General features: G+C 57.3%; 2 protein-coding genes across 7 annotated transcripts; both read left to right on the top strand.

Moving 5' to 3' along the window:
- Positions 1–509: 509 nt before the first annotated feature.
- On the top strand, positions 510–3880 carry Chkb (choline kinase beta). Of its 5 annotated transcripts, none has more exons than XM_047550293.1 (11): positions 512–892; positions 1169–1277; positions 1535–1648; positions 1815–1962; positions 2167–2262; positions 2410–2468; positions 2545–2626; positions 2752–2860; positions 2989–3092; positions 3329–3410; positions 3577–3879. In XM_047550293.1, exons 1-11 carry the CDS (start codon positions 662–664, stop codon positions 3649–3651), a joined length of 1209 nt encoding a protein of 402 aa, XP_047406249.1. In that variant the 5' UTR covers positions 512–661; the 3' UTR covers positions 3652–3879. The 5 variants fall into 5 exon arrangements, with proteins under 5 accessions (XP_047406251.1, XP_047406249.1, XP_047406252.1 ...); XM_047550294.1 differs by having other exon boundaries at positions 514–885; positions 1829–1962; XM_047550297.1 differs by having other exon boundaries at positions 674–885.
- Positions 3881–4314: 434 nt separating this feature from the next.
- Positions 4315–12827, top strand: Cpt1b (carnitine palmitoyltransferase 1B). Of its 2 annotated transcripts, none has more exons than XM_047550292.1 (19): positions 4315–4468; positions 4915–5074; positions 5381–5520; positions 5825–6002; positions 6214–6315; positions 6492–6629; positions 6710–6787; positions 7769–7876; positions 7952–8036; positions 8669–8864; positions 9155–9340; positions 9606–9711; positions 9788–9904; positions 10277–10441; positions 10521–10655; positions 10746–10898; positions 11331–11444; positions 12043–12135; positions 12603–12827. In XM_047550292.1, the coding sequence occupies exons 2-19, from the start codon at positions 4934–4936 to the stop codon at positions 12633–12635; spliced, it is 2268 nt and encodes a 755-aa protein (XP_047406248.1). In that variant the 5' UTR covers positions 4315–4468; positions 4915–4933; the 3' UTR covers positions 12636–12827. The 2 variants fall into 2 exon arrangements, with proteins under 2 accessions (XP_047406248.1, XP_047406247.1); XM_047550291.1 differs by lacking the exon at positions 12603–12827 and adding an exon at positions 12262–12596 and having other exon boundaries at positions 4316–4468.
- The last annotated feature ends 258 nt before the right edge of the window (positions 12828–13085 follow it).

Genomic DNA, 13085 nt, shown 5'->3' with positions numbered 1-13085 from the left:
CAACTACAGAATTGGTCAGTGGAGGGGGCTCAAAGACAACGACTTAAGCGGGCAGCAAAGGCTTCATTACTGAGTTGCTTCCACTGACAAGGGCGCCAGGAGTCACCGGAATCGTTCCAAGGGCCCCACTCTTTCATTCGCACAGTAAACCACGTACCCGCACTTTCCGCACCCTAGACGTGCGTCTCACACATCCCAAGTCTCTGCCACACTGCTCCGAACAGCAACGCTTGCGCCTACAAAAGCTGTCCTCCGCCTAACCGCATCTAACCTCGGACCCTGCAGGGGACGCGCCCCGCCCACATGTCGTAAGCCTCATTCACTCTTCTGACTGGCCTAGCCACTTTCGAGTTCCGGGCCACTATCCACACAGCTGTCTTTCAAACGATCCCGCCCAGGGGGCGTGTCGACGTGCGCCCCACCCAGGGAAAGAGACCATTGGTCGTTGCCTCTCACAGGGGCGGGGCACGGCGGAGACATTAGGCATTTGGCCTTCGGAAAACTGGGGTCACGGAGAGAGCCGAGTAGAGCCGGAGAAGCCCGAGTATGACTGGAGAAGCGCAGACCGGCCGGAAGCGGAGCCGAGCGCGGCCGGAAGGAGCCGAGCCAGTCCGAAAGGAGCTGAGCGCGCCTGGGCGTTGGGCCCGGCGGAGCCCGCGCCATGGCGGCAGAGGGGACAACTGTGGCCGAAGGCGGGGTTGTCGGCGGTCGCCTGGCCAAGGATGGCTTGTGGCAGTCTAAGTCCCCGGACGCGGCTCCGACCCGGCGGCGCGCCTCCTCGTTATCGCGTGACGCCGAGCGCCGAGCCTACCAATGGTGCCGGGAGTACCTAGGCGGGGCCTGGCGCCAAGTGCGGCCGGAGGAGCTGAGGGTTTGCCCTGTGAGGTGGGAGGTCAGGGGTTAGCCCCTCCTGTGCGCCGGCCGGGGCCAGGGTCAGGGGTCAGCCCGGGGTCCTCGGGACACTCCCTGCTTCAGCAACTTCCGAGGGCGCGCGCCTCGGGTGGGGCGGGGCCCGCGGTGGGCCGGGCCGGTGTCTGGGCCCGCGGGGGCGGGGCCTGAGGGGGTGGGCCGGGGCGGGCAAGGGGCGGGGCCTGAGGGGGCGGGCCGGGGGCGGGGCCCGCTGAAAGGGACTTTCTCCTTCTGAGCGTGCTTGGTTGTGGGTCTGCAGCGGAGGTCTCAGCAACTTGCTCTTCCGCTGCTCGCTCCCGGACCACCTGCCCAGCGTTGGCGAGGAGCCCCGGGAGGTGCTGCTACGGCTGTATGGGGCCATCCTGCAGGTAACGGGGAGTGAGGGCCTCAGGAAACAATGACTTCAGGTTCTCTGGCTTACTTTGCAGGTAGTGTTGTCTTCCTTGTGCCGTTGAGGCCAGGGACTCAGTGATTTGAACCTTATCATACTAAAACGTGCTCCAGAGCCTCCTGGCAATAGACCAGAAGTCCCAGCTATGGTGCGCATAGAGAGCAGACCCTCCTGTATGTGCCAGATTGCCTTGGGTCCTCCTGACATGTCCCTTTGCTATCCATCTTCCTTCAGGGTGTGGACTCCTTGGTCCTAGAAAGCGTGATGTTTGCCATTCTTGCAGAGCGGTCACTGGGTCCCCAGCTCTATGGAGTCTTTCCAGAGGGCCGGCTGGAACAGTACCTCCCAGTATGAGCCCAGCCCTCTTCCCCTAGTTGCCTTCTCCCCTCAGTCCCTACCCCTTCCCCAGTATCTGTGTTCAATCCCAGGAAGGGAATTTTCCCCAAGGCTTTGGCTTCCTCCCATTCCCCTACCCCTTCCCCCTCCTGCCCCAGCCCCCTCACCACCCTGATAGGTTCCTGGGTGCAGAGCCGACCATTGAAAACTCGAGAGCTTCGAGAGCCAGTGTTATCAGCAGCCATTGCCACCAAGATGGCCCGATTCCATGGCATGGAGATGCCTTTCACCAAGGAGCCCTACTGGCTATTTGGGACCATGGAACGGTAAGTCAGGCTTGGGACCCACACACCTGAACTGAACCAAGTTCTGTCCAGCCCTCCAGTCAAGTGGATTAGGTAGTCCAGTTGTCTAGTATGGGCTCTCATGCTTCATAGCCAAGTAACACAATGAAATAATCGGGTCTGAAGGGTAGTTGGGAGAGGGGGTAGGGAAAGCAGAATGAGTGTATCCTATTCTTTGGGCTTCAGGTACCTAAAACAGATCCAGGACTTGCCTTCCACTGGTCTCCTCCAGATGAACTTGCTGGAGATGTACAGCCTGAAGGATGAGATGGGCAACCTCAGGTGAGGGCAGGCAAGATGTGTGAGGAAGGTAGCATCAAGAACTAGCAGTGTTCCCAGGATTTGCTAAGGGTTGGGGTCAGGACCTGGCCTATGAGGGTGACTCTATAGTCATTCCTAGTCGGGTCCCATGCCTCTCTACTCTTGTAGGAAATTACTAGACTCTACGCCATCGCCAGTGGTCTTCTGCCACAATGACATCCAAGAAGGTAGGAGAAGTCTTCCAATCCAAGGTGTAGGGGCCAAAGAGCCTGAAGTGACCAGAACCCCATCCCTTTCCCCCAGGGAACATCTTGTTGCTCTCAGAGCCTGAAAATGCTGACAGTCTCATGCTGGTTGATTTCGAGTACAGCAGTTATAACTACAGGTGAGGGTGGGAGGGTAGTAGTCTGCATACTTGGTCCCGTAGGAGGAAAGACAGACCAAGTGTTCATTGCTGCATTGCAGCTGCCCAGGGCATTTGGGAACTGAATGTCTATCTTGTTTCCCCAGAGGCTTTGACATTGGGAACCATTTTTGTGAGTGGGTTTATGATTATACTCATGAGGAATGGCCTTTCTACAAAGCTCGGCCTACAGACTACCCTACCCGGGGACAGCAGGTATGTGGGTTGGAGGCAGGGAAACAGGACTCATCCTGTGAGTGAGGAGGAAAGTCATTCCTGGAAGGGTATGGCCAGAAAGGGTGCTAAATATGTCACAGTTCCTGGCTTTTGTCCATTGATTTCAGCTCCATTTTATTCGCCATTACCTGGCAGAAGTGAAGAAAGGCGAGACCTTGTCCCGAGAAGAACAGAAAAAACTGGAGGAAGATTTGCTGGTAGAAGTCAGTCGGTGAGGAAGGGAGGGGCACCCTGATTGTAGAGTAGGCCGGGGGAGTGCAGGTAAGGTGCGAATGCACAACGATGCTGACAAGGGGGAATGGTTTGAGAACTGGAAGAGTCAGGATGAGGTAGGAATTAGAATAATGGAGAAGCTAGAGTTTAGGGGCTGACCAGCCTGGGGAAGGGGATCCAAACAATGCCAAAGGTGCTGTTAAATGCCCCTTCTTATCCTGCCCCCACTTCCAGGTATGCTCTGGCATCCCATTTCTTCTGGGGGCTGTGGTCCATCCTTCAGGCATCCATGTCTACAATAGAATTTGGTTACTTGGTAAGTAATCCAGAGGGGTTGAGCATGTTAGGTGTGAGCCAGAGTGCACCAGGCACCATATGTCCTCTAAGAAATCTGGTTTGTCCCAGGTGGTCATAGGCAGATCAAGGTTGGTATAGGGTGTTGGTCTCAAGTTTTTTCACTGTTGGGTGGTTTCCTTTCCTAGGAGTATGCCCAGTCTCGGTTCCAGTTCTACTTCCAGCAGAAGGGACAGCTGACCAGCTTCCACCCATCATCCTGACTGTTCAGCCCCCATTCCTCAAATTTCTCCTGGAGCCTCCAGGGCAGGACCTTGGAGGGAGGGCCAGAGGGCAGGAGGGAACAGGCATGTGCCCCACAGTGCAACTGTATGAGGAGGCTAACCTCTCCTCCAATTTGAGTAGGTCCAAGGCGGGCAGGCAGGAGCCCTTGGGCTGTGTATTTTAATAAATGAGCTTCTTCCTTCACAAGATGTCTTGGTCCTCACTAGCTGCAGCAGAAATACCAAGCCAAGGAATGCACACAGACTGACCAAATGACCACTGCTTTCTGTTCTGTGCTCTGAGCTTAAAATGGTTGAGGGTTAATTCTGCCCATTGGGGTCCCCTATCCCTCAACCCTCCCCTCGCTGAACCCTAGAATAACAAATGCAGGCAGGACTGGGGAGTGAAGAAGTAACAGAGGTCTCTGGGATGAGCAGCCAGCCTGCGCAGGGATTAGGGAATAGGCTGCACAGCTGACACAGCTGCTGACCTTTCCCCTACATTCTACTATTTTTAGCTCTAATGCCACCGTCCTCACGTGAGAATCTTTGCACCCCACCTTTGACCGCCCCCCACCCCCGGGGCTCCCCGACCTTCAAAGCACCCTTCAGTCTGCAGGAACCTTGCCTACCCACCTGATTCCCACCGTGGAAGGAGAGTTTCTGGTTCCCGCCCCGCATCTATTTTCTCGACCCCAATTTGGGAGTGGGTGTCAGGTTTCCTGTAAGGGCGGGGTGTGGATGGCCAGGCCTGAAGGACGTGGGGACGTGGGCCAGAGTGGCCAGCCCCGTACACTGACAGGAGCGAACCTGAGCTGTAAGTAGGGACCAGCAAAGGACCGCCAAGCCCCCCATTCAGCCCCTACCCACACCTAACCCAGCTCGGGAGCCAGGATGGCGCTGAAGTTCAGAGTTGGGGGCGCCTGGAACCTGGCTCTGTCCAGGACGACTCCGCTTCCCAGGACGCTTCTCCCACGCCCGAGGCCGCCCTTCGCTGTCCTTGGGGTTCCCGGAGCTTTCACGTCCCGACCCGCTGCCTTCCCCGTACTGCTGGGCCGGTCCGGAACGTGGGCGCGAGGGTTCCGCGGCAGTTGGCCGGCCTGGGAGGGTCTGGCCGGGGTCGCGGGCCGAGGAGGCCGCTGGTGGGGTGGGGGCAGGGCGGGAGGGCGCGGGCCCGGCAGGGCGGGGCGTCAGCCTGGAGAAGGGGCGGCCCGGGACGGGGCTGGACTGAGCGCGCCGCGCACCCTCCTGCCCGGCTCCCAGGTGCCGACCAACCCCCAGCATGGCGGAAGCGCACCAGGCCGTAGCCTTCCAGTTCACTGTGACCCCAGACGGGGTCGACTTCCGGCTCAGTCGGGAGGCCCTCAAACACATCTACCTGTCCGGGATCAACTCCTGGAAGAAACGCCTGATTCGCATCAAGGTGGGCGCAGGTGGTTCTGGCCTTTCTCCCAGAGGTGCAGGGCAGAGGCAAGGGGTCCCCTGTTGCCCCGCTGCCAGGGTCTCTCACCGCTTTGGCTTTGGCGGTGTGCTGGGTACAAGCCCTAGCAGTGCAGAAACCACAGTGGTGACCAGAGGTGGGGGCAGTGAGTAAGGGGTGCTGCAGGTGAGAGTGTTTGGGGAAGGAGAGTACAGGTGGCTGAGGCAAGAGAGCCAGGTCCCAGGACTCACAGGTGCCTGATCACCTCCTCTTCCTTCTCCACAAGGATACCTATTTCTGCCCCCACAGAATGGCATCCTTAGGGGTGTGTACCCGGGCAGCCCCACCAGCTGGCTGGTTGTCGTCATGGCAACAGTGGGTTCCTCCTACTGCAAGGTGGACATCTCCATGGGGCTGGTCTGCTGTATCCAGAGATGCCTCCCTGAAAGGTAAGAAGCCCAGAAGGCAAAAGTGGCAAGAGCAAACCACGCCAGCTCCCAAGGCCAGGGTTCCTGAGCTGGGCAGATACAGGACAACAGCCATGGCTGGCCACAGGGTCACCCCTCCCCCTAGGCCACCATCGTCTGTCTCACATCAGTTTGTATTGAGGTACTTACCTGAGTGTGCCCAGAGAGGTTCTTGCCCCACTGCTCCTCCCCTGAGACAGTTCAAAGGCATCCACTGCAGGTCAGAATTCCCCAAGGCTGGCCTCCAGGGAGCCCTCCCTGGCAGACCTCCTCCCTTCTCCCATAGGTGTGGCCCCTACCAGACCCCGCAGACCCGGGCACTTCTCAGCATGGTCATCTTCTCCACTGGGGTCTGGGTGACAGGCATCTTCCTATTCCGCCAAACCCTGAAGCTGCTTCTTTCTTACCATGGGTGGATGTTTGAGATGCACGGCAAGACCAGCCACATCACCAAGATCTGGGCTGTGAGCAGAAGCAGGGGCGGGTTCAGTCACCTGGTTTGAGATCCTGGGGGGCTCATTTGGAGTCTGAGCAGGAGGGGAGAGGCAGACTGGGCACTGGTGTCTGGTGCATGGTTTGTACTGAAGGGCCAGGATGATTCTGAGGGTCTCAGTTATCTGCTGATTTGTGTTCTTCCCCTGTCTCCCACACCAACACTGTGCTCTGTGCCCCCAGATCTGTGTCCGCCTTCTGTCCAGCCGGAGGCCCATGCTCTACAGCTTCCAGACATCTCTGCCCAAACTTCCTGTGCCCAGTGTACCAGCCACAATTCAGCGGGTGAGGGCCTGGGTCCCAGTGGGCACAGGAGGCTGGATTCAGAGAACTTCTCTAAACATAAAGAACTTTCCCCTGTAAATAGTGGGGCCGGGGTGAGGAGGAAGGTGGGAAGAGGGTTAAGGCAGAGGCAGCCATCACTGTCTGGCTCCCATGGTAATGATAACTTGGCTGGACAGTACCTGGAGTCTGTGCGGCCCTTGTTGGATGATGAGGAATATTACCGCATGGAGACACTGGCCAAGGAATTCCAGGACAAGACTGCCCCCAGGCTGCAGAAATACCTGGTACTCAAGTCATGGTGGGCAACGAACTATGTAAGTTTGCTGTCCTGGGCTGGTCCTTACCTGTAGGTCTGACCACCTCTTCCCCCGCTCTAACCTCCATCCACCCACAGGTGAGCGACTGGTGGGAAGAGTACATCTACCTGCGAGGCCGGAGCCCCCTCATGGTGAACAGTAACTACTATGTCATGGTAAGAACTCGTGCCACCCAGTTCTGGAGCAAGGCTTTGGGACAGCCCAAAGACTTGACGGAAGTGCCCATGGGTGAGTGGGGGTTGTAGAATGAGCTCTGAGAGAGGGAAGAGAGTGAGATCCTGGAAGAAGAGTCTTGAGGCAACATAGGGGCAGTGGCACTCCTGGGACAAGGAGGGTCCCCAGATCCCACAGCCTGTCGCTGCCTCTCAGGATCTCTTGGGCTCACTGTGCCTGCCCCACTCAGACTCCATCATTGCCTTTCTTGAGTCCCTCACTAGCCTCCCAGCCACAGTTTCCCAGCTGTCCTGACACTATTTCTAGAGGACTTCCTAAACCCGCCTTGCTTTGTCCCTCTGTGGAGTCATGTGACGAGATGAGAGCCAGGCTTGTTTTCTTAGGACTCAGGAACTCACTGTCTGTCCCAGTCCACATGACTGGCCCTTCTCCTGTCGCCAGCACACCTGTGCACAGTCAGCTGGTCTCCCTGCTGCCCGCAGCCAGGCTCTCTCCTCTCCCACTATCTGGAGTGCACAGGACAGCGCAGCCTAATGGAACTCCCCTCCTCCACAAACAGTCCCCCCAGAAACTTATACCCAATCTGTTCAACCCAGAGGTTTTAAGCTACTCTTTAGTGGTAGAACCTTCTTCAAAGCAAACATGAACAAATAAAATTGGAAATTGAAAAATGCAGCTCTGGGACTGGGGATACAGCTCAGTTGGTAGAGTGCTTGCCTAGCATGCACAAGGCCCTGGGTTCAATCCCCAGCACCACAGGGGCAAAAATGCAGCTCTCTTTGAAGCTGGGTAGTGTGAAGCAGGGTGGGGTATCAGTTACACATTTCTGGAAGTTCACCTTGATAGCATTCAAGATGGACTGAGAGCACCTCAGGCCCCTGGATAAGTTGGTCCTCAGGCTGCTGAGACCCAGGTGATCCCAGACAGAGGCCCCCACCTTGCAGGCTCTGCTCTGTCTGTAGGACCTTGTGCTCGTCAGGAACACAGAGGTGCAGGCAGCCCGCCTGGGAAATGCCGTCCATGCCATGATCATGTACCGCCGCAAACTGGACCGTGAAGAGATCAAGCCTGTGAGTTACATCAGGATTGAGGATGGGGTGGGAAGGGGAGGCCTGAGTCTGAACCATCCTGGGCCTTCCTCCCAGGTGATGGCACTGGGCATCGTGCCCATGTGCTCCTACCAGATGGAAAGGATGTTCAACACCACTCGCATCCCGGGCAAGGAAACAGGTACCAGGCCACAGCCAAGCACCCACTGGGACAAAGCCCCCATCCTCCCAGCTGTGGGCCCACCATGGCTAGTACCCTACTGCCTGCTCGCCACCCGGCATCTCCAGTGTCTGGGGTCATGAACATGTGAAAAGTAGTCAGTTTGTGACAGATACTAGACATCTATCATTTGCAGGCATGATGCTGGTGCTGGGACCCCAAGGGGCCCAGAACAGAGCTTCTCCCACCCAGGGCCTCCCTGTGCATGGGAAGGTGGTTGTGTGAGTAAATAGCTGTGGCAGTTAGAGGCAAGATGCCCTCCACAGAGTCCATAGCAGAGGAGCCTGCCCTGGGGTTTGGCAGAGGCAGCAGCCTTCCCTGCTTCTGACACTGCCTCCTGGGGCCATTTGTAATTCCCAGCCTGTCGGCTTCCTCTTCTATGAAATATCTCATAGGATAGTTGTGAGAAGTAGCACAGGGCCTGGCTTAGCATATGGAGGTCCACCCCTCATGGAAGGAAGGCCCAGGAGGCTGGGCAAAGCAGGGTCTGCAAGGGTCACCGAGAACGTGGGAGGGGAGCCCTTTCCAGAGTCCACATAGGGAGAAGCCTCCCCGAGGACCTGCCTCAGCCTGCCCACCGGCCTCTGTCACAGATGTGCTGCAGCACCTCTCCGACAGCAGGCACGTGGCTGTCTACCACAAGGGCCGCTTCTTCAAGGTCTGGCTCTACGAGGGCTCCCGTCTGCTCAGGCCTCGGGACTTGGAAATGCAGTTCCAGAGGATCCTGGATGACCCCTCCCCACCCCAGCCTGGGGAGGAGAGACTGGCGGCCCTCACCGCGGGGGGAAGGTATCCGGGCCTGTGGGGAGGGTTTGCCTTGCCTAGGTTTGAGGCCCTGTAATGAAAGGAGCTTGGACCTGTTGGCACGCTGGCACTGGGGGCGTGTAGAACCACACAGCAAGGGCACTGGAGATGGCGGCAGTGGGCACAAGTCACCTCTAACAGTTGGTGGCTGGCCAGTAGTGCATGGTGGGCAGGACCTGTTCCTGGACATCCAGATTCTCCTACCTCACCCCAGCCCAGCCCAGCCAGGTCCTGGGTGGCACCCAAATCCAGAGTCCCCTGCCCTTCGCTTCTAGGGTGGAGTGGGCACAGGCACGCCAGGCCTTCTTCAGCTCTGGCAAGAACAAAGCTGCTCTGGATGCCATCGAGCGTGCTGCGTTCTTCGTGGCCCTGGATGAAGAGTCCCACTGCTACAACCCTGATGATGAGGCCAGCCTCAGCCTCTACGGCAAGGCCCTGCTGCACGGCAACTGCCACAACAGGTGTGTGCCTCAGCTTCTGTGTCGAGAGACTGGGGCTAAAGAATTAAGATGGAGGTCAGGGTCATGGTCACTGGTCAGGTGGGGTGGAGATAGAGGGTTAGGGTTAGGGTTAGAGTCAAAGACTAGGAGCAGAGATTAACTTCAGGTTTGGGCTTTGGGTTAGTGGTTAGAATGGAAGGGTTAGTGTTGATCAGTTAGGGTTGTAGTGTGGGGTCCTGTGTGTGCCCCCAGCTCTGAGTCACCCCTGTGTCTACTTCTCCTTCAGGTGGTTTGACAAGTCTTTCACTCTTGTCTCCTTCAAGAATGGCTTGTTGGGCCTCAACACAGAACACGCGTGGGCAGACGCCCCCATCATTGGGCACCTTTGGGAGGTAGCAGGACTGAAGGGGGACCTGCAGGGCAGCACTGGCCGTGGGGCTTAGTCCTCAGCTTGACATTTCTTTGCAGTTTGTCCTGGGCACAGACACCTTCCACCTGGGCTACACGGACACTGGGCACTGTCTGGGCAAACCAAACCCAATGCTGATACCTCCTCAGCGGCTGCAGTGGGACATTCCTGAGCAGGTGTGCAAGTCGAGAAGGGGCAGGCTGGCACGTGAGCAATGGGTCCCGAGTTGCTCTGCCTTCTCCTCCCCTCCAGTCTCTACCACTTGGTCTGGCCTCAGGGAAAAGGAACAGGAGCCTGCCATAGGGAAAGCAGAGACCCTGGGCCAGTTGTGGTTGGTGACAGGTGGAGGCGTCAGGCTCCTGTTAGTGACTCCCCCTCCCCCTCAGGCTCAGTTGGCCTCACACAGTCCCCTCAGGCTGTCCTTTGTGCCCCCTGCCACTTAGGCTGGCTTTGTTCTTCACCTGTCACCTAAACATCACACCCCCTAGACGTGACCTGGAGTCCTGCCTGGAGAGCTCTGCCCCAGCTGACTCTCCATGTCTTGGCAGTGTCAAGCGGTCATCGAGAGTTCCTACCAGGTGGCCAAGGCGCTGGCAGATGACGTGGAGTTGTACTGCTTCCAGTTCTTGCCCTTTGGCAAAGGCCTCATCAAGAAGTGTCGGACCAGCCCCGATGCCTTTGTGCAGATCGCCCTGCAGCTGGCTCACTTCCGGGTAGGAGCCCCTGGGACTGCGGAGTGGGCAGGGCAGCACCAGGGTTCACCTGCTGGATTCACCTTTCTGTGTACCCCAGGACAAGGGCAAGTTCTGCCTGACCTATGAGGCCTCCATGACCAGAATGTTCCGGGAGGGACGAACTGAGACTGTGCGTTCCTGCACCAGCGAGTCCACAGCCTTTGTGCAGGCCATGATGGAGGGGTCCCACATGGTGAGCCCCCACCCTTGCTTCTCATTCCCCAGCCCCCTTTCTACTCTAAGGGTCAGGGCCAATCTTCACCCTCTAATTCTGCCCCCCCAGAAAGCAGACCTCCAAGATCTCTTCCGGAAAGCTTCTAAGAAGCACCAGAATATGTACCGCCTGGCCATGACAGGGGCTGGGATTGACAGGCACCTCTTCTGCCTTTACGTAGTCTCCAAGTACCTGGGGGTCAAATCCCCGTTCCTAGCTAAGGTTGGTGTTGATGGTGGGTGTGTCCTCCATCCCCTGCATTCAGCCCAGGGACTTGGCCCTGGGATGGGGCTCTGCTCTTTTCTGCATGGCCAACTCCCCTGATGTTGCCTTGGAGGGTGGGGGCCATCCTTCCCACACCATGCCCAACCCAGGCAGCAGAACTGGAGCAGGAGCAGGGTCCTCCCCATGGAGTCAGTGTACTTGTGAGGGAGACACATGTGTAACTCGTCAGGTGATGACTGTACTATTGAGAAAAGAAGCTGAGGCCGGGGAGGGACAAGCAGAGGCCAAGGTGATGCAGACGGGTTATAGGGACCAGGGGCAGCAGCCAGGGAGCTCCTGCACATCACACTCCTGCACCTGTTAGAGGTGGCCTACCTGGAGTCTCAACACCTGGGTCTGACAGGTGCGCCAAGTGTCTTCCTCTTACAGGTTCTCTCAGAACCCTGGCGCCTCTCCACCAGCCAGATCCCTCAGTCCCAGATCCGCATGTTTGACCCAGACCAGTACCCCAATCATCTGGGTGCTGGAGGTGGCTTTGGCCCTGTGAGTATCCCTGAGGAGGGGTGGGCACCACCAAGGCCCAGGGTTTCATTAGGGGACACAGAGCCTTGACCAGGGCAGACCAGGGTAGGAGTACCTTGTTTAGAGGAAAGTCCCAGACCTGCCTGGCAGCAGAATGGCAACCGTCAACCCAGCATGCAGGACCAGGACCCACTGGTTCTAAGTACCTCCCCACTGGAGCATGACCACACCAGAGCAGGTTTCCAGGAAATGGGTCAACACGCTGGGTCCTTCTGAAATATGTTTACTCAAGGAATCCAGCTCTGTCCTGCTGAGACGTTCACCCAGATGCCCAGCTGGTTTGTCAGTAGCTAGACTCCCCTGGAGAAAGGATGGTCTAGCGTAGGAGGCCCCTGTGGAAACAGTGGTCTTAGATACCTTGGAGGGGTCCAGAACTACAGGGGCAGCACTGTTTGATCTTCACACTGTTTTCTGGATGGGGAGAGAGTCCTGCCCTCCAGAAGAATGCAGCATCTAGAGGTGGGCCTCCTTCTGAGAGACTTGTGGACAGGGCAACATCAGCTTGGCTTTCAGGTCTTCAAGGTCAGTTTACATCTTCTCCTTCACCTCACCTCCTCAGGTAGCAGATGATGGCTATGGGGTTTCCTACATGATCGCAGGTGAAAACACTATCTTCTTCCACGTCTCCAGCAAGTTCTCAAGTTCAGAGACGGTGAGTCTCCCCTGCTCTGGCTTAGCCCAGGAGCATGCTCCATCTCTGGGTGGGGATGAGTCCCTGTTTGTGGGACCAGGGGTGGGAGCTTTCCAGAGGGTGTGTCTGAGTCCTCAGTTCCCACAGAATGCCCAGCGCTTTGGGAACCACATCCGCCAAGCCCTGCTGGACATCGCTGACCTTTTCCAAGTTCCCAAGGTTGAAAGCTGAGGACTGGAGAAATGCCAGTTGCCCTTTCACCCCCCGTTGTGGAAGAAGGGGCCTGTGATCGGCTTGCAGGCACAAGGGGTGGCCGTGCACAGGTGCCCAGCTCTGAGGATGGCTCTGGCAGAAGGCGATCCCCAGGTGGACGCTGCTCCCTGAGGGCCCAGGTGGCAGAGGTGGGGGTGCAACAGGGAGGGAATTTTGATTTGATTTTTTTTCTTGGTAGATACTAATAAAAATAAGGCTGTGTAATTCTCTCTCAGCCCTTAGGTACCTGTGTTTTGTTTGGGAACTAGAAGGCCCTTCCCCTGCCCCAGCTCAGGTCAAAAAAGGTAGAAAAGAAGACCTGGTCTGGGGGACTTTTCCTGAGGGGCTTGAGGCCTGCTTTCAAGTGTGTGTCTGCAAGTGAAGCAGGCTCTGAGACTGCTGTTCATACCCTCGTGTGCACTTGGAATAAATCATTGCTTCAGAACCTTCGCTGTTCCCCAAAGCCACTTCTGTTTGTTTGCCAGAGGGCAGGGGTCCATCTGTCTCCTCCAACTCATACATACCCACCCTTCCTCTCTGGGCTGGGGCACAACTCTGCAAAGGCCCCTGGCATCCTCCCAGGATAGGCAGGGGCTGCAATTGCAGGCCTGAAGCCAGGGTGCCAGGTGATGGTGTCTGGGAGAAGGCACGCTGCATAACCTGGAGCAACATGTCCCTTCACTCAGATTGGTCTTCCTGTTAAGATAACACTGAGTAAA

Source organism: Sciurus carolinensis, chromosome 4 (assembly GCF_902686445.1).
Source record: "Sciurus carolinensis chromosome 4, mSciCar1.2, whole genome shotgun sequence".
NCBI lineage: Eukaryota > Metazoa > Chordata > Mammalia > Rodentia > Sciuridae > Sciurus > Sciurus carolinensis.
Note: the sequence above shows the minus strand (reverse complement) of the source record. Positions and strands in the feature narration are given on the sequence as shown.